At 35.0% G+C, this 26,181-nt stretch overlaps 3 protein-coding genes across 17 annotated transcripts in view; 2 read left to right on the top strand and 1 right to left on the bottom strand.

Moving 5' to 3' along the window:
• Positions 1-4,206, bottom strand: part of LOC116289878 (uncharacterized) — a 12,508-nt gene extending 8,302 nt beyond the window's left edge. For 2 of the 4 annotated variants that reach the window (XM_089034857.1, XM_089034861.1), the window contains exons 1-3: positions 1,698-1,784; positions 791-1,005; positions 321-596 (exon numbers count right to left, since the gene is read on the bottom strand). In XM_089034857.1, coding sequence (XP_088890983.1) covers positions 321-596; positions 791-964 — 450 coding nt within the window. In that variant the 5' untranslated portion in view covers positions 965-1,005; positions 1,698-1,784. Of the gene's footprint in view, positions 1-320; positions 597-790; positions 1,035-1,697; positions 1,785-4,152 lie in introns of those variants that run through there. The other 2 variants (XM_089034860.1, XM_089034858.1) reach the window with 2 other exon arrangements.
• Positions 2,037-6,927, top strand: LOC116289880 (uncharacterized). Of its 2 annotated transcripts, XM_089034868.1 has the most exons (7): positions 2,163-2,201; positions 2,299-2,366; positions 2,468-4,604; positions 4,730-4,795; positions 5,165-5,234; positions 5,711-5,784; positions 6,791-6,927. In XM_089034868.1, the coding sequence occupies exons 3-7, from the start codon at positions 4,462-4,464 to the stop codon at positions 6,858-6,860; spliced, it is 423 nt and encodes a 140-aa protein (XP_088890994.1). In that variant the 5' UTR covers positions 2,163-2,201; positions 2,299-2,366; positions 2,468-4,461; the 3' UTR covers positions 6,861-6,927. The 2 variants fall into 2 exon arrangements, with proteins under 2 accessions (XP_088890995.1, XP_088890994.1); XM_089034869.1 differs by lacking the exons at positions 4,730-4,795; positions 5,165-5,234; positions 5,711-5,784; positions 6,791-6,927 and having other exon boundaries at positions 2,037-2,201; positions 2,468-2,509; positions 4,250-4,460.
• On the top strand, positions 6,865-26,181 carry LOC116288325 (integrator complex subunit 8-like). Of its 11 annotated transcripts, none has more exons than XR_016120647.1 (15): positions 8,812-8,876; positions 9,112-9,350; positions 10,424-10,509; positions 11,554-11,642; positions 11,823-12,051; positions 12,812-12,906; positions 13,609-13,687; positions 14,384-14,470; positions 15,098-15,222; positions 15,348-15,458; positions 17,224-17,369; positions 17,466-17,518; positions 18,207-18,331; positions 19,229-19,313; positions 20,454-20,542. XR_016120647.1 is itself a non-coding variant. In XM_089034866.1 (11 exons), the coding sequence occupies exons 4-11, from the start codon at positions 20,540-20,542 to the stop codon at positions 26,067-26,069; spliced, it is 561 nt and encodes a 186-aa protein (XP_088890992.1). In that variant the 5' UTR covers positions 18,208-18,331; positions 18,528-18,658; positions 19,229-19,313; positions 20,454-20,539; the 3' UTR covers positions 26,070-26,181. The 11 variants fall into 11 exon arrangements, 2 of the variants coding, with proteins under 2 accessions (XP_088890992.1, XP_088890991.1); XR_016120646.1 differs by having other exon boundaries at positions 10,989-11,642; positions 11,826-12,051; XR_016120643.1 differs by having other exon boundaries at positions 10,989-11,642.

The raw sequence follows: 26,181 nt of genomic DNA, 5'->3' as shown, positions 1-26,181 counted from the left end.
AGCTTTCTTTTGCTTGAAAAATAATGATTGTTACTGGATGGCAAAAAAAAATGGACTTCCTTTATTTAATGATTTTTTGCTGGATTACTAAATAAATGAGGTATCCAAAACCTTTTCAAGCATACTTTTTCCCCTTAAAAGATACTTTCAATTTCAAGATATGAAGCAGTTTAAAGTTTGTTTGCCATTCAGCAGAGCCTGCCCCAGGGGACCTTGAGCTGAATTGATTTGTTATCAAAGTCATAAATCAGCATGTTACTGTTTGTTGGAAAAGGCCTATTAGCAACAGATCTAGAGGCAGCCATTATCCGGTTACTCACTTTTAGTTCTTCAAGAGGTGATGAATTTGGCAACATCTTCTGAAAGAAAGCAGCAGTATCAACACTTGACATGGAATGATTTTCAGCACCATCTCTTGGCACATCTTTCTGATCAGCTGATCCTGTATGAACATTTGGTTCATAATCTCTGTCAATAATCAAATCTTTTGAGGTTTTTAGCATATTCTGTAAATGATTGCCAACATTTTCCATTTCATGGATATCCATACTTGTTACATTGCTGATGTCGCCAAAAGCTCTTGAATCTAAAAAATTCTAGGGGGAAAACACACAGAAAATAATGAAAAATCATTGCATGATAGTGCTTTTCATGATTTTGTAACCTCCACACAGCTATACTTTTAAGACCATTGTAAATTTGATGAATGGTGCGTCTGGAGATAGTCTGGGTTGCATGGTTATCAAAAGTGTTCTTACTATTCATATTTCTAGATTATTAAAATGAATACCTGTTGGTTTCTTGGTGTAGATAACTGCGACATTCTGCCTGGTGGTTGTGGAGGTGATACATCAGGTGTTACGGGGTTAAACTTATATGATTGTGATTTGATTTCTTCTGGTATGGGCATATTGTTCTCAGAGTTGTAGGGTATTCCTAATGTCGAATGAAGGCTAGTATCCATTAATATCCATCTACAGCAACATCACCTGACCATCATGCAGCCTGAAGATAGAGGTGTAGTGTTAAACTCCCTATATGTACACCAAACCAAACGAGTTTATTTATTTGCTTTATGTTTTAATTATTTTCTTGTAAATAAGAAACCAACGATATCTTTTCACAAGGTGGATAAGCAGCCAAGTTTTATGAATGTGCAAACACGAAGAAGATACAGTTATTCATATTCTAAAACAATAGTTCAAGATTATACTGTGGTTAGCATAGCAACAGGTGGTTCGATGATTCTCCGTCACCAGCTAGCAGTAATAATAACCAGAATTATTACACTGAAGAAAGTATCGCAGATTAATAAGACATGAAATAATAGATGATGATTAAAACGTGGTATATATTTTAGCACACACGTTTAACCTGAGTCCCAACTGAAGTCGTTCGAACAGATTCTGTTCTGTAGGATGGATTTCTGGATCGCATAAAACATGAGATTCATACTGTAAGGATTCTACTAATTTAGTGCTATACATAATCTACAGCTCCAAAATAGTTTGTAACAAATATAAGGACCTCAAAAAACAAACCAAAAGAACTAAATAAGATCCTACTAAGTTTTCTTATGTCCAGTTCTGTTAGTTCTGTCATAACTCGCAAACAAACTCAAGTATAGCTAATTTCTATACAAAACTAAACTCAAAGCACAGCAAGACTTTTCGTGTAGGAAGTAGCAAGGTACTAACCTTGTGATCAAGTTGACTTGGTCCGTTCTTTATGTCGAAAAGAGAAGAAGAAAGTGTTGAACGTGTTCAACAAGCTACTAAGACAAGCCGCTGACACGATAATACACAGCATTCGTAGGGGAGGGGGAGGGGAAGTTTGATTTAACGATGGTCGATTTTTGCTCCAAAAAATCATTATAGTCTTCACTTAAACGTTTATTGCATCAAAATCATTTTGACGAAGACTTTTACTCCTTATTGACCAATTTTTGTTGAACTTTCTTGTTATTTGTTTACCTACAAAATAAAACAGTATCGTATCTTACCCCTCCCCCACTCAGTGCTTTGCGGCATGCTGCATTTGGATTTATGGCGGGAGACTAGAAGCTTGACAACCTGTTGATTGTTTTTCTCTCTTAAACTGCAATCTCTTGAGGTAGAACATGGCTTATAATCTTGAAGAAGACAAGAATTATAAGTATGAAACACAATTGTTTGGTTTTACGCCCAAATCCTTCGTGGATGGTAAGATATTGAATTAAACGAAGCAGCTATGTTGTGCCTTCAAATCGATAATCTTAAACTAAATGGTTTGAAACTAACTTTTTTCTGTTTTTCACAGTTTACAATGCTATAAATGACTACGTCAGTGATTGTTTTAAAGAACTCGAAAAGTTGTTAAGCAATGAGGTATGTTTTTGTCATGTAAAATAAATAGTTGCATTATACAATTTTCATCTTCTGGACAAATGAATTAAGCTTTTGTTTTCAATCTTTACCCGTTTATGCAGCCAACATTCACGAAAGATTGTACAGCTGAGCAAATACACCAGGTACAGTAATCATGACAAGATATTAAGATGGTTTAGCAGTTACAAATTATCATGAAGGGGTTGGGAATTGAAGGTAATGCACTTCAGCTGTCACACCCTGCAACACTCTTAGACTTCTATGTACTCTTGACTAATAAAAGACAGTCCTCCTCCTCTGAGAGGCTAAGAAAGTCAGGACTTTACATACCCGTCCCCTAATAAATACATCCATTCAGCAATGACTTATGATTTGATTTATGGATTTATTCCCTGTGAAGCACACCACAACAGCACACACTGGCAATTACTGTAGGCACTGTATACTACTGGCTGAGAACATGTGAAAATCCTGTGAAAATCCTGTGAAAACACAGGTAACATCAAAGTGACCTGTGAAAAAACCTGCAAATTTTACACGGCCGATTTCATGTCGATTCTTGGAAAAATCTTAAGTTTTGAAACCTGTGAAAAACCTGTGAACATTTTAAACCTGTGTGGGAAAAACCTGTGAATTTTATTTTCTGTGGAGAAACCTGTGAAAAACATGTAAATTTGGGCATGATAAAAACTCATTGAAACAGAAACCTGTGAAAAACCTGTGAATTTGGGCATGATAAAAACTCATTGAAACAGAAACCTGTGAATTTGGGCATGATAAAAACTCGTTGAAACAGAAACCTGTGAAACACCTGTGAATTTGGGCATGATAAAAACTTGTTGAAACAGAAACCTGTGAAAAACCTGTGAATTTCAGCAAGATAAAAACTCGTTGAAACAGATATACCTGTGAAAAATCTGCGAAAACAGCTGAAATGCCTTTATATAATTCTAATTTTCCTCAGCATATTTTGAAGGCACTATGATCATCCTTATGACACTAATGAACAGCTACAGTAAATTTAACTTGACATTATAAAAGTTACTTTATAAAAAATCCTTAAAAGATCTCACATAGGATGCACGATCCTGCTTACAATCCTACTTAAGGATAACAGTAGCATTTTCCACAGATGTGGCTCTTCATCCACTGAATTCCAATTGGAATTTAAAAGTTGATTTTTGGAATGGAAATTTTGGCTGATGCTACTAAAAGAGGATAAAGACTTTGTTGTCTCTACCCAGTGTTAATATTTCATGATGGACTGAAGTGAACATTAAATGGAATATATAATTTAAATGCAATTTTGACTTTTTAAAACTTACAGGTGTACTAACACTCTGCAGATATGGGGTGGGTTGCTTCAATTCCAACAATACCGCTTATATATCCCAATAATTTCCGGGTTTGCAATTGATCACAACTACAAGCTAAAACATTTATTAGCAATAATGACAATACATTTTTATAAAATTGAATAAATTAACCTGAAGAATGCATGACATTTATCAGATGGTGCTGTCTGCCAGAAACTTATTCTCCTGTTCCTGAAATCCTCCAAGTGAAATCTAATGCTCAAACATGTTGTATTTGCTTTATTATTATTTTTAATAATAATGTGCTTAGCTGATGTCTTGCTGCTTCAGTGTCGAAAAAAAACTTTTGAAAGAAAAACTTTTAAAACTTTTACTAGTAAGTTTCATTCTGATAAAGCGTTGATAATTTTTTAAATTTTAGAAAATGGACATAACACATTGAAAGCTTAACTATAAAATTAAATTAATACCTTGTTTTGGCTGACTTTTTGATTTTTCCCCTTCTTTTGCGAGAAAAAACAACCACAACCCTCACCACCATTTTGAATATGCTGTTCGCTTCATTAGTCAGCAGATTTTTCTTGGTCACATGACGAAACACGATCATTGATTGGCTGTTGGCATTAGAAAGCAAAAAGGCAGGAAATCAAAAGTTTTTTCGCTCATTTTTGCAAAGAAACCTTCCTTGGTTGATTTGTAATGAAGAAAAAACTATTTGTTAGAAGATAAAATAGCCTTCAAAGCTCTTAAAACAAAAGATCTCATGACAAGTTTTTGAGATGAGAGCAAATATGTTTACTCAAAATAATGCCTCTGCTGAAGTAAAATCGAAGACATCAAACGAAAAAACCCTGGGTATATTGACAAGAATTAAAAATGAAGGTTCAAGTTGTATTCAAGCAAGCAGTATTATTCAGTGGAGGTAGGTTTTTTAAATTTAATAACTATTTAAATGTTGAGTTCTATAGATATGTGCTGTTATGTTTTGGCAAGTTGTAAAAAATGCAGCATTTGAATCTGAACTATAGCATTTTTCTCTTTTTACAGCCTCAAAAAGCTGATGAAATCACCACAAGACTTGAAAACTACAGACTGTGCTTCCCCTTTTTGCTGGTTAGCTCTGGTTTAGCTATAGATATAGATCATAAGTATTCGTATTTGTTCTATCCGCTTAGATTTCATTCAGTTTGTTTCCATGAGTTTGATTGACAGAAGCCAAAATCCATGTTTTGGGCTGGCACCAAATTTGGTGATTATGAAAGGCGCTGTAATATAGCAGGGCCCAGTTGTTCAAAGCCCAATTAGCGTTAAATAAAGCTATTACTCTTTATCCCAATGATATTTATTGGCATCCTTCTTCTATCCAGTGATTAATCCATCCAACGATCACCACCTACCCACTCATTCTTAAATGCATTAATTGACATACTTGTCCTTGCCTCAATATATTACAGTATATGAGTGTGAGCTTCTTTTTTCTAGTTTGTCATTGCACTGGCAAAACCTGTTTTTCAATGAACTATTAAAGCTTCAAACACCATTATACCAAAATGTAAGTAGGGATCATGTAATTCATGTGAAAAAATGTTGTATTCTATCAGTGAAGGGTATAAATCAAAGTTAATAGATAACTTGTAAACTTTTAAAATTAGCAGCTTATGGTATTACATTACAGTGGTTTTTGAATTGAGGAGGGATACATTACAAGCCCAGTTCGGCACACATGGAGAAACCCAACAAACCACTCCCTTTAGTACTTATCTAAACATGTCATACATGACCAACTCCTTCAGAAGGATACCAAATTTATGGAAGGAATGCATTTGAGGTATCGAAACAACCACTTAAGACTGCCAGTTCCCTTGTTTCTCTTTGATGCATCCAAGGATATTTTTAGCTGGAAAAGGACTTACATGTAGTGTTGGATATATCATGTATGTACTGTATATAGTACATGTCAAAAGCCAAAGCTGTAGCGATACATACCCTGGAGATATTCAAATGTTAATTAAATGTCTTTAATTAAAGGTGAAGAATGGATTGGTATCACTCAAGGAACTCAATGAAAAATCTGCCATGGCTCTTATTATATATTGTTGCTGGTGAGTTTGAGCAGTATATTAGGTTTCTGATAACTTTACCCTGCATGATACTGCTAGGGGGAGAGGGGTGTACTCTGTGGTTAGTACAATACAATATACAATACAATACAATTTTATTTGGCACCTTATACTAATAGTACATGAGTGTTTGATTCCAAATATATTATAGGTATATATATATGCTATGTATTAGGTAATTTTCTTATTTCATTTTCATGTATCAGCGTTAAGCCAAGACTGGAGTTTCCACACATAGCAAAACTATACTTTTTACTTTTTAGTATTGTTTCTTTTGACTATTGTGAACAATCCACACCATACTATACCATAAGGTGTCAGTAAGCGGTTGGCCAACCACTTACCAACCACTCACCGACACCTTCCTGACAACTTACCGACACCTTACCGTACGGTGCGGATTGTTCAGGATTGTTCACAATAACTGTTTCCTTTTATGAGTTTTTTAGAACTTTTGAGATTATATTTTCATCTATCTTTCTTTTTGTTTTCTGTTCTTATTTAAAACTGAGTTTTAGTTCAATCAATACTAACCTTTAATAGAGCAAAGGTCATCATGACTCCATTATCTTTTTTCTTTATAAATTATTTTTTCATTTTATCTCAGTGGCTTGTTAGTAATGGTGTCATTACAATCCTGAACCCTTGCACTATTATATATCTTTACTTTCCTTAATTTTTGCTATTATACTGTATGTATCTTGAATGTTTGCTATCATTTTCATTATTATATTGCTATCATTAAAATCACTAAAATGTCCATTGTTGTTATAATTATAATTATTTTCATTATCATTGTGTATCTTTTTTAGTGATACAGTATTATAATTATGAGAATCTGCAATCATAATCATCATCATTATCATCATCAATATACAATTTAAATTAAGTAGTACTACTAGTATTGCAGCATTATTATATTATTCTTTAATGTGAAATTGTTGCCCGTTTTAATAGCTAGTGTAAGATTTTCTTTCTTCATTTGAAGGACCTCTTGCAGCTTCTCATCACTGATAACATACAATAAGAACTTCCCATGGATTACAGAAAATCACTAGAAAAAGAACACTCTGGCAGCCTGCAGCAGCAGATTGAAGCCTGTAATATTATAAGACTAGTTCTAGAGGGTCAACTGACTGACTCTGATTTTTGGAGTGGCTTAAAGACAAGCACCAAAGATTACCTTGAATGCATCTTGTCAGTAAGTGTTGTTATTGGACATCATAGGCACTATTATTGTTGACCTGAAGGAAATGTTAAGTAAAGGTAATGTTCTAATTGAGTGTAGTTCCTTCAACATACTGGTACTTCAGGGTCTGTAAGGGGGGTCCTGATCCCTAATCACTCCCTATTTTCCCCCAAAATCCTGTGGCCCATGACATCTTGCCCACATTCAACATATTTAAAGAGCATGATTTTGTTTTTATTTATTAATGTTTTCATGGTATTTCCTGTAAATCACAAAGCAAAATCCCACATTCCGGATATTTAATTCTGCAGCAATTCCGAGTCATGGCCCTTGCCAACATCCCGAATAACAAGATTTTTTTTCTAGTTTCCCAGACACTGTGCTATAATTTATTTATTCCTTCCTCCTGGGAATATCCTTTCAGACCCTGGTACTTGTAGCTAGTCTTCCATAAAGCACAAATTAGTGTCCCTTTTTTACATTAGTGCTGTGTTTTAATAAGGTCATTCAATGTTGAGAGAAGCTGAAACAAGGGTGTGAGATCATGAGGAATAGACCTGAACTACTGTTATACCATTCAAGACCATATATATATCATTCTCTAGTATAGAGTTACTATCATTTCTTTGTTTATTTGTTGTGCATTAGAAGACACAATCATGAATAATATTGATACAACTTAAACAAACAGGGCTTCTGACAGGATGCGGGAAAAAAATTGAAATTATGCGAGATTTTTTTCCGGATTATGCGGAGAAAATGGCAAATTATGCGGAATAGGATGCGGGATGACGTCACGATCGAAAAAATTTCTGAATTTTTTTTACAGGATTATACACGTTTTTTAAAAATTTTGCTTCTTTATTTAACTCCAAACTTTGCTTAACTAAAGTTTTACGCAATTATTTACAGTTTTACCTTGATTTTGCTTCTTTATTTGACACTGGTCTTGTTTATCTCAGGTTTTTAATCCACACGTGTAATCGCCATGTTCTTCGCACTACATGCAATTCTTCTCGATATGCTTCTCTCCAAAACATTGCTTTGAATGTTGTTTTTTTTCGAAACCTTAAATTATGATCTGTTTTTGAAGCTCAACAAAAAATCTCAACGTTATTTACCACCTCACCTCACCTTGCACAACAATCGTTTGCATATTCGTAGTAAATAGATTATCTATTATGTACGCCTTATTTATAGGAAATTAACTCGCTCCACAAAATCAAAAATCCTTAAATAGCATAATTTAAGTCGTTTTAATTTCTTCAATTTTATATATGATGTATTTGCTTTTGAAATATTATATTTTTAAAACTGAACATCACAGTGCCAGTTAAGCTAACCCTAGGCTTAAATATACTTGTTTACGATGGTAACGATTAACGATCGTAATCAGTTTCTAGACATCAAAAGACTCCGCATTTGCCTACATGTAATTGTCTCGGGGTGCTATTAAAATGCGGCTCTGGTGAAAGAAAATAGAAGGGTTTAGACTTTTCTATTTCTCCGCAAACACAGATACACTTGGTCTAATTCATGCAGCTGTGGAAATGTAAATGGCCCAGAGCCAACAATTGTAACGTAATTGCATTTAATTTAATTTATCCATTTTGAGCATGTTTTAGCAAGTCGCTACATGTCAAATGTATACGAGAGAAATATTATTTTACGCGCGAAAATCTTGTCTGCGAATACATGTATTTAACCAGAACTCTCATTTGCTATCTATGTCTGCTATTGTTTGACTTCTAGCCAATCAGAGAGTACGTTTTATTCAAGGCTAGTTACCAGGCTCTTTCAATTTTTTTTAACTAAGAACGCCTTGTTCCTTTTCATTACACGATTCAATATACAGTTTTAAACGCTGTTTATTGCTTGAAATTTGGTAAGTAAACAATAAAAAGTTCGTAATTTCATCAAAATAAGAAAACATTATAATACATTTCTTCTTGATTATTAAGTTTTCTTTAGATTTTTGACGAATTATGCGGGATTTTGCCGGATTATGCGGAAATCGTTCGATTGTGCGGAAAAAGGCAAATTATGCGGATCCGCACCCGCGCATCCTGTCAGAAGCCCTGCTAATGGTAACCTCCATTATTTCTAATGTTGTTTTCTAGCTTAAAGAACAACTCTCCACTTGCATTTCCATCCTTGAGGATATACTCTGAACCTTACTAAAAGACCTTGAGTTGCCTTGTCCATTAGACCAGAACACTGCTACAACAGAAACACCTGCCAAAGAATCAGATACTGAAGACAAGAATGATAACCTGAACCTGATGGGAAGGACATTAAATTAAAGAAAGAAAGACTAGATGAAGTAGAAACAGTGAGATTAGCAGACATCAAGGCACAGGTATGCTGATTATTATTAGTCCGTCAAGTTTAACTATGTCACTGGCAAACATGTAGTAATTCAGTTATCCTACTGACAAAGAATGAGAAGATGGCCAATACTTTGATACTGTGTGCATTTTTCTTAACTTCTTTTGCATGCATTTTTGTTTGGTTTTTGTTTTTGCTTACAATTGCATAGCCCCTCTTATAATTCTCAACCCCCCTAAAAAGGTGACAACCATTTTCTCAAAATATTGTAACCATGCCTACAATCATTCTTACCCCTCCCCTCCATGCGCTAATAAATGAAAGCCCCCTAATTTTCCACTGTAATTATGCAGTTAAATGCCAATCATGACAACTGTTTTAATATCCCTTTACACACAGTTTAAAATCCTAGAACAGATATGAATAGGGTTTAAATACACACATTGCAACATGTACAATTCAGGCACATTTGGCATAAAATTAATACAGTGACAACATGAAGATGGTAAAAATCTGGGGAGGGGGGCGGGGGGAGGAGAACAGATGCTTGCAAAATGAAGCCGGCAAAACATACATGTGTAGCACATTTAGCATGAATACAGCGACAACATGAAGGAGGCAAAAATCTACTGGGGGGTGGGGTGGGGGGGGGGGGAGTAGAACAAATGATTGCCTAACAGGTGTAGCCCATTTACCACGAATACAGCGACAACATGAAGGAGGCAAAAATCTACTGGGGGGTGGGGTGGGGGGGGAGTATAACAAATGCTTGCCTAATGAAGCCAGCAAAACATACAGTATAGCACATGAAACACAAGCAAGACCCCTGTTTCAGTCAGTAAAACACAGATATTGTGTGAATATATGGATGATGGAATAAACAGACTTTAAATATAATAATTTTGTTATAAAGTTGCCTTGAGATTATCTGGTTTATCCATATTCTAAACCAAAGATGCTAAAGGTTTTCATTGGATTAAGAACATTTTAATTTCACTAGCACTTGAACACATTTTCTCAGTTCAAACTATTATTTTTCATTTTGATTATTAAATTTTTACCCTCCTGAAACTTAGTCGTAACACTCCATTGCTTTCATTTCAGGTGTCATTTGATCTGGGGAGTTTATATTTATACCAAGAAAAATTTGAAAAGCTGCCAAACTTTTCCAGCACTGCAAGGAAGCTAAGGTAGGCATTTTAAAATGATATAGTTTGGTATGGTGGTTGAGCTTTTCCTGTGGCTGAACCCACTTAAAAAAAGTAAAATTAACAATAGATGGGTGTTGTTGTCTCATGTGTTTAGTGTTGATTCATCTTAGGTCGTCTCGTGTTGTGATATCTTTTGTTGCATCATGACATGTCATCTTGTCCTATTTTTGCCACAGTCTTGTCACATTAACTGCATTAAAATATAAAATAATACATGTAGCAATCAGTGTGAGTTTTAGCATTTGTTTTCGTATTAAAATAATTTTTTTACATATTATGTAGTTGTGTGTCTCTTGTCTCATCTAGCCATCTCATTGCCTTGTTGTTTCACATAAAAATTAACAGTTTTTATCGCGGAAGCAAAAATTTCTTACTGGGTATTTATCTATTGCTGTTTTGTGTCATGTCTTGTGTTTTGCCATCTCACTGACTCATTGTTTCACATTAAACACAAATAGCTGCAGAGATTTAATCCACTTTATAATGTGAAGCACATTGGAAGCATGGGTGATGTAGCGGTGAGAGCGCTCGCCTCTCACCAATGTGACCTGGGTTTAATTCTTGGATCCGTTGTATGTGAGTAAAGTTGATTGTTGGTTCTCTCCTGCTTCCAGGGTTTTTCTCTGAAATCTCCGGTTTTCCTCCCTCTGAAAAAAAACAACTTCTAAATATTTCTAATTCGATCTAGAAAATTACTCTGTGACATAAATTCTATTTACCATAACAAATAAATTGTGTAGTTTTTTTTGCGTGTGTGCAGTTGAATGTTATAAATAAATAACTGTACTATCGTCTTGTCTTGTATTCTTCTCTTGTCTTCTGTAGTCTGTTGGTTTGCCTCTCATCTCATGTTGTTGTGTCACAACAAACACAAAGGAGCTGATAGAGATTTAATGGTGTAATAATGACATGCGAGCACTATTAATTCCATATAGTGTTGTAGGTCATCGTGTTATACAGTCCAAGAGGATATGTTACATGGCTATTACATGTCTTGTTCTGGTTTGTTGGACAATACAACAGATAATACAACAGATACCATGTCTGAGGAAAGACAACACAGCAATTCTTTGCTGGAATAAGTGCAACATAATAAATCCTCATCCTTTAAGGTGGGTTATCAAAGGTTTTTACAGGGTTGAGAATGTAATTAAAATAGTTGGGATAATAAATGCACAGGGAGCCCAAATGCATTCCTTGTTAGTATATTGCAGCAAATGTTTGTGGTTAATACATAATAATACTCCATTGTGGGAATCTAAGCAGTGACCACTGATTAGATAATATTATAGTAGTTCCAAGCCAAGACTGGAGTTTCCACACAGCCTGCAGCCTGCAACAGCAGATTGAAGCCTGTAATATTATAAGACTAGTTCTAGAGGGTCAACTGACTGACTCTGATTTTTGGAGTGGCTTAAAGACAAGCACCAAAGATTACCTTGAATGCATCTTGTCAGTAAGTGTTGTTATTGGACATCATAGGCACTATTATTGTTTACCTTAAGGAAATGTTAAGTAAAGGTAATGTTCTAATTGAGTGTAGTTCCTTCAACATACTGGTACTTCAGGGTCTGTAAGGGGGGTCCTGATCCCTAATCACTCCCTATTTTCCCCCAAAATCCTGTGGCCCATAACATCTTGCCCACATTCAACATATTTAAAGAGCATGATTTTGTTTTTATTTATTAATGTTTTCATGGTATTTCCCGTAAATCACAAACTAGCAAAATCCCACATTCCGGATATTTAATTCTGCAGCAATTCCGAGTCATGGCCCTTGCCAATATCCCAAATAACATAAGATTTTTTTTCTAGTTTCCCAGACATTGTGCTATAATTTATCTATTCCTTCCTCCTGGGAATATCCTTTCAGACCCTGGTACTTGTAGCTAGTCTTCCATAAAGCACAAAGTGTCCCTTTTTTACATTAGTGCTGTGTTTTAATAAGGTCATTCAATGTTGAGAGAAGCTGAAACAAGGGAGTGAGATCATGAGGAATAGACCTGAACCACTGTTATACCATTCACGACCATATATCATTCTCTAGTATAGAGTTACTATCATTTCTTTGTTTAATTGTTGTGCATTAGAAAACACAGTCATGAATAATATTGATACAACTTAAACAATTACAAAGAATCTTATTCTCAAGAGAATGACGTGATCTGACATTGGATGATATTATTCCTATGTGGACTAGGTCAATTGAATTATAGACTTCTAGTAAAATAATATAGTCTTAATTTATTTGCCAAGAATGCATTTTTTCTTCCATTATCAGTTGTGTGCGAAGACATTACAAATTAAGGATTCCAACACATTCAAGCAATCCCTGGACAAGGATTCAATATTTCAGATCTTGAAGTCATTTGTTTGGTAAGTAAAGGAAATATTAGCCCAGTTATTGAAAGCTTACTTAGTAGGGACAAATCCTGGAATCTGAGAAAGGGGGGCCATACAAATTCTGCAATAGACAATATACTAGACCAATTTTTGTTTGTTTAACTAAAAATTCTGCCATCATCCTGCTGGGAAAAATCCCAGTCAACCAAATAAAAAAATTAAATTTAAAGCTGTTGTCTAGAGGCCTCCAAATCTGGGACAAGCATCAAAACATACTGTTTTTATAACTTATTTTTCATAGGTTTTGAAAGACAAAAAAAAAAGATGGGCATTTGCATTTGGACAAATATAATATTATTAATCTAGATTTTTGGTTGGCACAAACTTTGGTAGCAATTTTGGGCTGAACAAATTTTGTCGGCCTAGTGTGAATACACCCTTGATAATTCACACACCAGACTATGCAAATAAAACCAAAGAAGGTCTAGGGGCACATGATCCCAACAAAACTGATATGGAATATGGTCAGAATAATTATGGTTTCCAGAAATTATATTACCGGAATTCTGGATATTTTGGTCATGAAAGATTGCCCCAGTCAGCCTGAAACCCATCAGCCCCTCCTTACATCCGCACCTGATATACTTTATTTGGTTACCAAGATAACAAAAACCTTCAATGAGGGGCGTAAACACTGATGAGGGTTGATTTTTTAAATCTATACTTTATTTGTAGTTTGTTGTGTAGCTGTTTTGAAGATGGATTCAAAGTAGCACAAAACTCTGAAGCTAAAATATTTCTTAGTGATTTTAAGGTAAGCAAGTATTTACCAATCCAGTTACATTGAACATTTCAATTCAGCCCATGCACGCTCGATAAAAACTGAATTGGCATAGCAACATTTATAATTAGAACCCAAACCTTAGATTTTGCGTGACTCTATTAACTTTAGTATGAAAACTTTCTTATTTGGTGTTTTTCAATAATACTAGGCTGTCATCTAAAAATTCCAAAATCATCAATGCCAATCAATCCAACTCAAATTGTGATGGATATTGTGTCATTCCAGAAATTATCTTTTCCCCCATGGGGGATTTTTTAAGACCCCACCCCTACCCCTGAAAATTCCCATTTCATTCCATACAAACTGTAATTATGTTCTTTCTCTGACTCCCCATCCCTCTGAAATTCAAAATTCCTCCATGGGGGAGCTAGGTGAGGGGGTGGGTATTGATAATCTCTGAGTCTACACATCGAGACAATTTGGTGTTACGACAACAAAGTAGGTGTTATTGGATGTCAGTCAAGGCATCTCATACTGCCACTTCTTAGGCACATGATTGTGTTTTAAAACAAATTCTTTTGACAAAGTCATGGAAATTACTTGATTGACAAATTTTGTTGCAAATAGCAAATTGTATTATTTTACGCCCTTGGGAAGCATTTCAAAGTCATAATTTAAACCCATTTTCTTATAATTATACTCTTCACAAAATATTATTTGAAATAGGCTGATGATAATTCCAAGTTGACAAGAAGATGGAAGTGAATCCAGTGAAGTACAGTTCAGTCAATACTTACCCAATGTTTAGAAGTGGTATGGCTCTTAGTTAAAACTTAAGTTAATTTGTAGTTGAAATTTTATATTTAATTATCATTTTAGTTATCTTCATGACATGTGTTTCGTCCAAAGTTAGTTTTATTTTAATTAGCAGTTTTTGTTAGGAGTTGTAATAAGCCAGAAATATATCACAAGTGAAAGGCTCTATAAATAGCACGCGAGGAATCGGACATTTTGCGTTACAATTGGTGTCACTGAACATCATTATCGGCTTTTCAATAACATTTCCACACCTTGCTATGGAATACTATGGTTTTTATGTCAAACACAGCCTACTTCATGTGGTGCATTACTCTAAAGCAAAAGCTTAAGTGTTTCCAGATGTTAGGGGCTGTGCTGGTCATGTTGTTAATAGACCCCTTCAGCTTGAGCATAATGTTTTCTCTATCAGACCATGTGTTATTATTTATTATGATTTCATTATTCATTGATAATCTCATTCTCTTGAGAATTAGATAATTTGCAAACTTGAGTTGTATTCGTATCCGTGTGTCTTCTCAATGTTAAACAAAGAAAGGATACTCTAGGGAATGATGTTGTCTGAATGGAGAAACACTACGCCCATGCTGAAAGGGTCCATTTTTTTGGAACTGTTTGATACAGATGACAAGGATCTAAAGTGTGGCTACCTACAGCAAAATCTCCGGTTGAGTTTTGACCCACAAGAGATCAACTATATTGTTGAGGAATTGCACAAGATTCAGCCGTCAAGAAGGGTTCACTTACAGGTAACACACCAACCAACCACCTCATTAGTACTAATTATAGGTTTCCATGGAAACAAAAAGCATATTAGGGATGTACTCCAATAGTTGTAAAACCTGATGTAAAACCATTATTTTGGATTTTTCAGAATTTGACCTGCATGACATACAAGGCGTACATTGATGACATCCAAGACCCTCTTCTACAAGAAATATTACACATCATGTTTTCCAAAACCATGCAGTGTGCTTCAAAAAAGGTACTTATAAGTTTTATGGCATCAGACCATAACAGTTATACATAATGACTAATATCATAGAGTGAAGGTAAAGCATGAAGCATTAATTTCATGAAACATTCTTCATTTAGGATGCATTATTGTTATAATGTAAATATGATTTAATATTATTATTTCCCATATTCATTCTTTATACCACTCCTACAAGAATCCTCTTCAAGATCATTTTCATGCTGCAGCCGTATTGGCTGGAACAATACATTTTTGCCCATCCAGCCTCACATTCAATCACACTTCAGGATGAATTTCAATATTATATATACAGAAAGAAAAAGGTTTGAAAGGTACTTTCATCACACAAGATAATGGTGTTAGTTAGGCGAACAAAAGGAACTACAAAAACTTGTCATCACTAACCACCACCACAAAGTACAGCAGTGGCGCAGGCCAAAGGGGTCAAACTCAGTACTACAGCGCAGGTCAAAGGGGTCGAACTCAGTACTATACTGAAAGCATGTGAAAGGATAATGTTAGTAGTGGTATCAAGATGTAGTAATGGCTATGGAAAACTCTTTACAGCTGCATGTTGTATGTAACTAAGCATGGCTTACTAACCCCTAACTAACTCCCAAGTAGGAACTAGCTCATTATACCCTTAATATTCATGGTAGCGAAAGTGTGTGGTAGCGAAACAACCGGTTACCTATTCATGTGTTGTCAGTGTACCACTAACCCCTAAGTAGGAACTAGCTCATTATACCCTTAATAGTCATGTGTTGTGGGTGTATCACTAACCCCTAAGTAGGAACTAGCTTATTATACCCTTTATAGTACACTCAACAAAATTACTCAACTCTGATTGGTCGAGAGGAGTACAATTATAGCGTTAATTGTACTCCGTAGGAGTACCGAATTAAGTCACTATGGCAACACGGCCAAAACAATGTCAAAACAATTATTTTCTATCGTTTTGTACTTTAAAAAACATAAATAAAATTATAAAGCCGTAAGAACTAATCTTCTTTATGCATTTCAGTTGCGTGATGGACTGAAAATCGGCCGCCAAATAGACAAAGATGAACAGCGTCGCTTCGCATTTTTTACTGAAATTTTGTTGAGTGAACTATAAACTAAAAATAGCACGATCTTCTGGTACAATTTAGAATTAATAGACACTCGTAATGTTTTGAAAGTTCTTTAATTGCACTCGCCTAAAGGCTCATGCAATTATAAGAACTTTCAAAACATTACTTGCCTAAAGGCTCATGCAATTATAAGAACTTTCAAAACATTACTCGTGTGTATTAATTTCCAAATTGTACTCGAGATCGTGCAATTTCCTATACTAATAGTCGTGTTCTGGGTGTATCACAAACCCTACTTAGTAGGAACTAGCTCATTATACCCTTAATAGTCATGTGTTTTGAGTGTATCACTAACCCTATTTAGTAGGAACTAGCTCATTATACCCTTAATAGTCATGTGTTCTGGGTGTATCACTAACCCCTAAGTAGGAACTAGCTCATACCATAATAATATGATTATAGCTCTTTATAGTCATGAGTGAAGAATTGCACAATTTTTCATCTTGTCAAAGTAGGTTCTGTTAAAAATCAACTAGCGAGGCATTTCCATTACATTCCATAATCTTGTGACTTGGAAACTTTGTGCTACCTTACTAATGTCATGGCAACACATTGACTGACTTATATTAGTTGCACTGATATTGGTCCTGCACTTGTTGTTGCAAGGAATTTGACAAACGAACAACAAAATATTTTTCTAGGCATATGAAGTATCTATGGCCCTATTGCAATATGCCATTGGAAGGTTAGGCGCAACCAATACCGGACCAGTGTCAGCCATTGAAAGGGTTAAAATGGCGATCAACCAAGAGCTTCTAGTTATCAACTTAAAGAAAAACAAAAGCAAGTGAGTAAAATGTTACAGATTCTCAGATTCAATATAATAGTGACTTTAAGAATCTTGACATATATTTGTTCAATGCACTATAATTTCATTTCTTAGAAAAGAAGACTTGGTTAATCAAGTCAAGTCATACATTCATCAAACCAGTAATTGTAAGTCCCTGTCATACATATTCATTTGATAATGATTTATGAGTTGTAAATAGACCCTTTTCTATGTGTATATGACCAAAGGCACGTACAATAATGAGAAGTGGTTAGTATGAGGTGAAGGTACTGAGGGGGGGTCACTGACAGGGTTTCTTTATGCCTTGGTGGTTCTTTTGTGTCCCTCTGATATTGGTAAGTTAATAAAGTGTGGAGAGACAGGACTGCCATTGAAAGTTGTCATCTGTGCCAATTAAAAATATAAGTACTTGTAGATGATTTATCTACAAAGACAGCACCTTATCCTCAGTTATTATAAAGACCCTGAGGTTTGGTACATCTGGGACTCCAATCACAACCTCACCGCTGAAAATTCCAACAAATGAGGAGAGAAGAAAAGGAGGACCGAAAGAAAAAATGAGAGTGAATAAAAAATATTGTGGGGTGTAATAAAACCCTGATTTAAGTGGGAAGGAAGGAAGAAAGAAAGAAAGAGAGACAGAAAGAAAGGAAGGAAGAAAGAAAGAAAGAAAGAAACAGAAAGAAAGGAAGAAAGAAACAGAAAGAAAGAAAGAGAGAAAGAAAGAAAGGAAGGGAGGAAGGAAGAAAGGAAGAAAGAAACTGAAAGAAAGGGAGAAGGGAGGGAAGAAGATATTTAGAGGAGTAAACCAACTGAAAATGTTTCTATCCACAGAACTAGATATCTTACCTCACATGGAAAGAGTTGCAGTGGTATATCTATTAAACAGCAAAGACCTGACCTTCCTGTCAGACCTGAAAATGGACACGGAAGAATCCACTACTATAGATTATAGAACTGTATGTGAAAACCTTCCTGCATTCCATCCAGGGAGAGTAGAAGAGAGGTTTTGCCTCTCATCTGACTTTATCTTACCTCTACCTATATTGGACTGCAAGCACTCCCTGTATTTTCATTTGATTACTGTTTGATGGAACCCATTAAACCCCCAACCATCCCCCATGAATAATAGACTGTCTACTACTTCTCACTCAGCAAAATTGACAAAGCAAACACCAAACATAACAGAGAGCAAGAAAATACAGGAACTGTTGACAGTGCATATTGGCTATGGATTAAAATCCCATCAGGCATACTCACTTAACCTGAGCTCCTGAAGACACAAGGTCCATTATATTTAGTATTAACAAACTAGTTGGACAGTTAGTAATAGAAAGCTGAATTTTGACATAAGGTTTACCATCAAATCAACATGGCTTCACATTGGGTTTATGACATGAAGTGTTACTATCAGTTGTGTGCACACATAAAGCCAGGATCAGTAATGAGATCCGTTGGACAAGCTGGTTTTAAGGCAACAAGCTAATAACAAAAGAAATATTTGCCAAAAGAATGTGCTAATTCAATCAGAATGTAATCAGTATCTAGTCTTATGTAGTCATCCATGCATGGCACACAAATTAGAGACAGATCATTTGTGGCACACATGGCAGGTGAAGTTGACTTGCAATAAATAAAAGTTTAGTACATGCATTTACTGGAAATACAGAGAAAATCAAGAAAAATAGTCAAATGCAATGCTAAACACAGGAATGTAAAAACATTTGTGTATTTGCCACATATTTTCCAACCATCAAATGTTATTCTATTCTTTCTGTAAACGGCAGTCACTCTTCGTTAGTAATAAGGGATATAATTATTGATGATTGATGTTATTGTTTTGTTTTGTTTTCCAGCTTGGTTCTTTGCTGGCAGCCTCTTGTCTGTCTGTTATGAAGCCTCAGCAGTGGCGCAAATACATACGCCTACTATGAGATGGAGGTTTGTTAAAAATAATAATAATGATAAGAATAAGAATATTAATAATTTATTAAGCATTATATACAATATCAAGCTTTACAATAAAATAGATATAGGGTATATATAAAAAAGGAAAAAAACTATGATCATATATACTATATAATATTATATAGTATATAATGTTTGATTGACATTCTATTATTGAGGTGCATGTTACATCATAGCTCCATGTTGGCTGAAGATATAACAAAGCATTTCTCATTAGCTTGAATGTCTTGTTATGTACATGGAGACCATTTCACTGTTACTTATATGTCAAGGGATTGACTCATGTGGTGCGGTAGCACCCACACAAGATACTTTACCCATGCTTCAAATTCTCTTTTCCCATCATCACGGCTTGATTCCATGACCACCAGAATCCTGTTCAAAGTCTTATTCTTATTCGAATGTTTTCAAATGATCTATTGCCTTCGCGAATCAGAAGATTACGGTGTGTTCGTTATTGTTAAAGTTCATGTTATGTCATAGCTGCCATCTTGGTTGATGATAACAAAGCATCTCTCATTACATTCTCTAGTTAGATCAACCAACCTGGTGGCTGTTTCATTGTTAGTTAGTGTATCAATATCTCATTACACAAGATATTCAGTCACGTGGTTGCACCCCAATAAATAAAGCTTTTTAGCTTGGGCCTTCTTCTATTTCTTTATTCTTTATTTTTTATGTTATTGAATTTTTATTTTTTTAAATAAACTTAAATAACAACGCCATACATCCATACAAATATTTATTTAAAATCGAAATCAAAGAGAGAAAGGAAAAGAAAAATAAGTAAAAAAAACTAATATTGAGCTTCAGTTAGAATAATGACATTCAATTATACTTGATTGCATTCTGTTATTATCTTTAGGATAATGCATCATTTAGGCCTGTACCTAATGTTTTCACACTCCAGACCATGCGCCATTCCTTGTAATATCATTTCTTTCTTTTCTTGTTTTTTGAGAAAAGATACATGGATATTTTCCCACTTTTCAATACTTTCCATTCCCTTTAACAAAGAATCTTATTCTCAAAAGAAATCACACATGCTTTGAAGAGGGATAGCACTACACATAAATCATGCTATTCAGTAATGACAGTTCTGATCTCTCTTAGTGCTCAGAATATTCAGCTCAACTGTACAACACAAGAGACCCCAAGATGGCAGACCTACAATCCCAATAAGGAGAGAGGCTAGCAATATGAGTGTGTAAGTATTCAATAACTGCCAGACTGCACATGCATACTTTTTGCCTGTATGACACATTCGTTTTATTGTGAAAAAAAAAAAGATGATGCACTATCAATTAACTTTTATATAACTTTTAGTATTCTAGTCCACAGAAGTATAGCTTGTTTTATTAGGTTTTTAAATGTGTAAGCTCACTCCACTCCAAAAACACGAACAAGATCTGTGAGATATCAATGCCCAGATTTAGATCAGCAGAGAGGGGTTTTTTTCCGGGCTACAAATAATGTAGATATCTATCACTACACACATATTTTTGCGTTACTTATCAGTTGTTAATTTTGCCTATTAATTTTTTGATACCTTCAGATCAAGCTTTCTAGATTTTGATGACCACATCCAGGTAAGTCTGTCTGTCTGTCTGCCCTTGAGTGAACCTGACAGGATGAATATATATTACCTGCAATTTATTTATTTATTTATTTTTTTTTTTTTTGCATAATAGATTAATCTTTTCGACATCAAGAGCTATTTAAAAGAATCTATGTTTTCACCCAATCAAAATTAAGAGAGTGATCATGAGTAAAATAATATAATGGAATACCACATGCGACTACATGTATCCTAATTCAGCAATTAATTATTAGAAAATGTTGATAGATCTTTTTTCGGTTCAATAAAATTGTCAAACATGTTATTTGGAACAGCCTTTGTATCATGCTATGATTGTCATAATATCTTGAACAGTAGAGTGACTTGCATTTATTATCAGTAGAAATAACAATAAAAAATGTGGATTTGACGAAATGATTTTTTATTGAAACCCTTTTAATAATGGTAACAAAACCTTAATTCCAAATCTGTCTGAGAGGTTTTAAGGGTATCCAAAGAAATTGAAGATTTTAAAACTGTATTTTAAATGTAGCATTTTCTTCTTTTTCAGGAAGAGACTTGTTTAGCAGTTGTTGTATCATGTCTCGTAAGGCTGCACAATTTATCAAAGGCAAGCATCAGTTATTACCCCCTCCTAAGAAATAAATGCTCCCTTAGCCTTAGATCGCTTTTTTATTTTTCTGCGACCACCATAACATCTGTTGTTATTTGTTGGTTTTGGTGTTGAAGTTTGTTTGTTATTGTTTTTCTTTATTTTATTTTATTTTTTGATGTTTTTTGTACTTTGTGTTTATATGTTAAGTGTTTGTGTTTTTTGTTCTTCATGCATAAATCAAAATTTACTAATTCTTAAACGTAGTCAAGGAAGCGGAAAAATAACCGTACCTGATTTTGGTTCTGAAACCCAAAACGAAAAAGGTAAAATTGGTGTTACTATTACAGGAAGGGCAAGAGAATGCCAGAGAAATCTTCAGCTCACATGGTTACCTTTGGCCAACGTCTGTCACAAAGTAAGTCAATCAAAAGTGCAAAGGCTGACTAACTTCCACCTTCAATGGCCGCAATATTTTCCCATTTCAGACCACGTGTCATTCCCTTATATGCACTGATTGAAAACTATATGGCGACCAATTTGAATAACTATATAACTGACTAGCCTTGTGTTCATCTGGAAACAAAAGCGTTCTAACAAGCATTAGGGTACAGAGGCTAGTCACTGCAGAACAATAGTTATTCAAGTTGGTTGCTATGTGCTATATTTGGAATTGATGTTTCGGTAGCCGATTACCATTTCAACTACCTTCAATGAATCAAAGAAGAAACAGCAAAAAAATGTCTTGAGGAAGATTGTCGACTGAAATAAAGACTTAAATCGTCTATTCCTTTAAAATATTTAATTCCATCTAAAAAATTCCCGAGATTTGTTATTATTGCGCTTCTTTGATTGACGGTTTTTGTCAAGGCATAGTTGGCGAAAATCAAACCTCGCGTGTCGCACTGCAACAATAATTGTAATAGCCATTTTAATACGTATTTATAAAGTATTTTTAACTTTTGCTTTAGCCGAAGTAGCGTGAATTTTGAGCAGATAGACCATGCCATGCTGCACACTACCAAACATGCTGTTATAGCCTACCCATACAATGCCGTGTGGCTACAAACATTGGGTGATATATATCTTGGTAAGTTCCTGTTATATGTAAGGTAGCTGCACACCCTTGCTACTGTACATCCTGCTCGGACACCCTAGAAAGAATTAAGAAATGTATTTCATAAGTGCTACGCGGTCCATATATTTTCATCTTTACATCATAATTACCGCGACCTAACATCTATTTCACCCCGGCCTGCTATCGGTCTGACCTCTAGCTCACAGTCAGCCTAAACAAGGTCCTGTGTATGGTTTCTAAGGGAATGTATGGGAGTTATGATAAAGTTACGAAAATAAAATGTTTCACTCAACAATTTGCTTCAAAACTTGTTGCAGTCGTTGCTTTTACTTTGTTCAGTCTTCTGGCGACGTTTCAGCGCGATTTTAGGCCGTTTAGTGGGTTTTTTCGAAATCCGCTCTTCTCTACCTAAAAAAAGCAACAACTGCAGCAAGTTTAGAGGCAAATTGTTGAGTGAAACATTTTATTTTCATGACCTTAATCATAACTCCCATACATTCCCTTATAAACCATACACAGGAACCCTGTTTGGGCTGCCTGTGTCTAGCTCAGCTGGTAGAGCATCGGTAGTACAATTCCGAAGGTCGTGGGTTCGATTCCCAGCGAGATCGGAAATTAATTTTTCCGAATTTAATTCCAAGGGTCTCTCGCCCGGAATTCGTTCCCAAGCACTATGACTTATCTATATTTCTATATCTTCACGTAAGAAATGGAATGAATGATTGATTGGAGGTGCCATATTGGATGACCAAAATCGGTCACTTGATAGCTAGATATTTGTGTCGCGAAAAATCTTTCAAAAATTAGTTTCAAGGTTTCAAGGTTTTTTTATTTCCCAGAATGAGAATTTTATACTTTACATCACTACAGCTGTATTAAAAAAAATTAACTGGGAGGAGCATAAGAAAACAACGCAAAAGGGTTAAGAGAATATTTCTGCACCTTGAAACTATATAATACTTTGAAATAAGAAGTTACAAGGGGGAAAGTAGCAAATTAAAATAGATTCAATACACATAAAAAGTTATATATAATAAAGTGAAGTTTGAACTAAATTAAAGTAGGAAATAAAGTTACATTGAAGCAAAACCTAAATAGAATCAAAATTCTAAAGCAACAGATGTTTTTTAAGCTTATTTTTAAAGACTTTATGTGTTGAACTGGTTTTTATATAATGTGGTAAATCATTCCAGCTTGTGACAGCTGCATAATTAACACAAAACTTCCCATAATTCAGGTTTACTGGAGGGACATATAGATTCTTATTTGATTTAGACCGCGTATTGTAATTGTGAATCAAATCTGTACCTTGAAAAAGGTTACCAAAAATATCTGGTAGATTGGAGTTTGAATGTTTGTAAGCTAGTTGACAGAGCTGAAATTTAGTTATTTCAAAAATATTTAGGATGTCAAGTTTTTTAAAAAGTGGTCTGCTGGGTGTTCTGAAGTTTGAAAACGCAATTACACGGAGAGCTCATTTTTGTAGAATGTGAATGGGTTTAATCCTTGATTTGTAGTTACTACCCCAAATCAAGGTGCCATAAGAAAGATACGGATATATGAAACTATAATAAAGATTTATTAGAGCTTCAAGAGAAAGATAGTGTCTGCATTTATAGAGAATTCCAATTGATTTTGCAATTTTTCTTGACACAAAAGAAATTTGAGGACTCTATGTATAAGGTTGTCATCCAAAAGTACACCTAAGAATTTAGTATGTGACGTGTTATCAATATTTTGACCATTTTTAAGGGACAACTGACCTTGAACACCACCAGCCACGATATTTCTAAGCCGTTGCTGCGTTCCAAATAAGAAATATTTTGTTTTTGACAAATTGACTGTGAGTTTATTGGCCTTAAACCAATCATTTAATGACAGTAGCTCCTTGTTTAGGATATTAGTAGCTTTTCTAAGGCATTTATTGTTGCATAGAAGATTCATATCATCAGCGTAGAGCAATAAGTGAATTGTTTTTGTGAGAAATTGAGCATCATTCATGTATATCAAAAAAAGGATTGGACCTCAAAAAAAGGATTGGACTAGTCATAAAAGCAATATAACGCGGCTGCTTATGCCTTACTGCGATAGAGGAACACTTAGGGAGCTGCAGAGCATGCTAAAAGCAAGACTGGATAAACTCGGCTACGCCTCGTGTCTTGACGCTTGATTATGTCGTGCTCTACGGCTCCCAGAGTGTTAGATCACAATACATTGACATGCACGTGCGTTTTATATTTCAGCAATAAAGTACAACGATTTCAGTAAACGATTTAACAACATTAAACAACCTCAAAAAAGGAAGTCCAACATGGACTGAAGACTACCTACCTGCAGTCATGTTATAGAAATATAACCATTATTAATGTTTTCTTTACAGATTCCAAAAATTATTCCTCGGCCCTGAAATGTTACATTGAGGCTGGAGCATGTTCATCGTGTCTGTCTTATTCGTCCATCCCAGTGACCGTCTGGGACACTCAGGTCAGTAAGTTTATTTAGTTAGCACTACATCAGTTTGATAAAGCAGTAGTGCATTTAAAAAACACAACATTGGCAATTTATATCGGTTCGTAATGGCAAAGCTGTGATCCTCAAAAAGAAACACAGAAATGTGTAGACAGACGTGTGTAGAGTGTGGTAGCGGTAGTACACGTGCACTTGCCTTTCACCTCTGGGGTGTTGGACTTGGTTCCCGGTCTCTGCATAACATGTGAGTATAGTGTGTTAGACACACAAGTGTGTAGAGTGTTGTAGAGGTAGTACACTTGCCACTAACCTCTGGGGTGTTGGACTTGGTTCGCGGTGTCTGAATAACATGCGAGTAGAGTGTGTTAGGTCTCTCGACTGAATCAAGGGATTTCCTTCTGTTTTGCTATCTCCGTAAAAGCTATTACACTGAATTGGAATTCAAGAAGTGAATTTGCCGTAACCTGACTTGAATCAGGCCAGAGGTTTTAGTTAATAGTTGCCTTCAGTAAATAACAATGCTTAAATTGTATGAACTACATCTATATTGGCATTCCTATTTAATTAGTATTTTGTATATGAATTACGCATATCAGCCATTTGCTGATGTGTAATGCTTATTAAAATAGTTATTGATCGTTATTTATTAGATATTCAAGAAGATGGTTGAATGCTGTATGGAGCTGAAGGCATACATTGAGGTGAGCTCGCAGTCAGTCAATTTTGTTCATTTCAATTTTACCCGATCATTGAGAAATAGCACTTCTGCGTGGTTATTTTTTGAATTTAGCCCGTTTTAAGATTTTTTCCTCCATCAGTAAGAAATAATAATTATTAGGATATTACATTAAGATAACAATATAGTACTTAGAACGTTATTTCTTCTTGTTGTAGATTGAAACCAAAAGTCAAGCGGAATTGAATATTTTTAACAATCAGGATATTCTGGACCACGCTGAAAGCATCCGAAAAGCTTCATTATTCCGTACTTTAGCGAAGCAGTATCTTTAAGTGTACCGTTGCCACTCAATTTACCAATAGTGATAAGATCCAGATAAAATAATTGACGAAATAGTGAACGAAAACAAATAAAAAAACGTAAAAAGATACAAAAGGCTTGCAA

The sequence above is a fragment of the Actinia tenebrosa genome, unplaced genomic scaffold (assembly GCF_029948245.1).
Source record: "Actinia tenebrosa isolate PJP-AT-01 unplaced genomic scaffold, QUT_ActTen_1.0 PGA_scaffold3__52_contigs__length_22856419, whole genome shotgun sequence".
NCBI classification, from domain to species: domain Eukaryota; kingdom Metazoa; phylum Cnidaria; class Anthozoa; order Actiniaria; family Actiniidae; genus Actinia; species Actinia tenebrosa.
Note: the sequence above shows the minus strand (reverse complement) of the source record. Positions and strands in the feature narration are given on the sequence as shown.

What these genes read in the sequence shown, in the direction of transcription:
- LOC116289880 (XM_089034868.1), top strand. Translation starts at nt 4,462, where the DNA reads ATGAGAGCAAATATGTTTACTCAAAATAATGCCTCTGCTGAAGTAAAA. An exon ending in AAACACCATTATACCAAAAT is followed by an intron (nt 5,235 to 5,710) that starts GTAAGTAGGGAT and finishes CTTTAATTAAAG; the next exon opens with GTGAAGAATGGATTGGTATC. An exon ending in CTTATTATATATTGTTGCTG is followed by an intron (nt 5,785 to 6,790) that starts GTGAGTTTGAGC and finishes CTTCATTTGAAG; the next exon opens with GACCTCTTGCAGCTTCTCAT.
- LOC116288325 (XM_089034865.1), top strand. An exon ending in TGGCCAACGTCTGTCACAAA is followed by an intron (nt 21,930 to 22,482) that starts GTAAGTCAATCA and finishes CTTTTGCTTTAG; the next exon opens with CCGAAGTAGCGTGAATTTTG. An exon ending in ATTGGGTGATATATATCTTG is followed by an intron (nt 22,602 to 24,969) that starts GTAAGTTCCTGT and finishes TTTTCTTTACAG; the next exon opens with ATTCCAAAAATTATTCCTCG.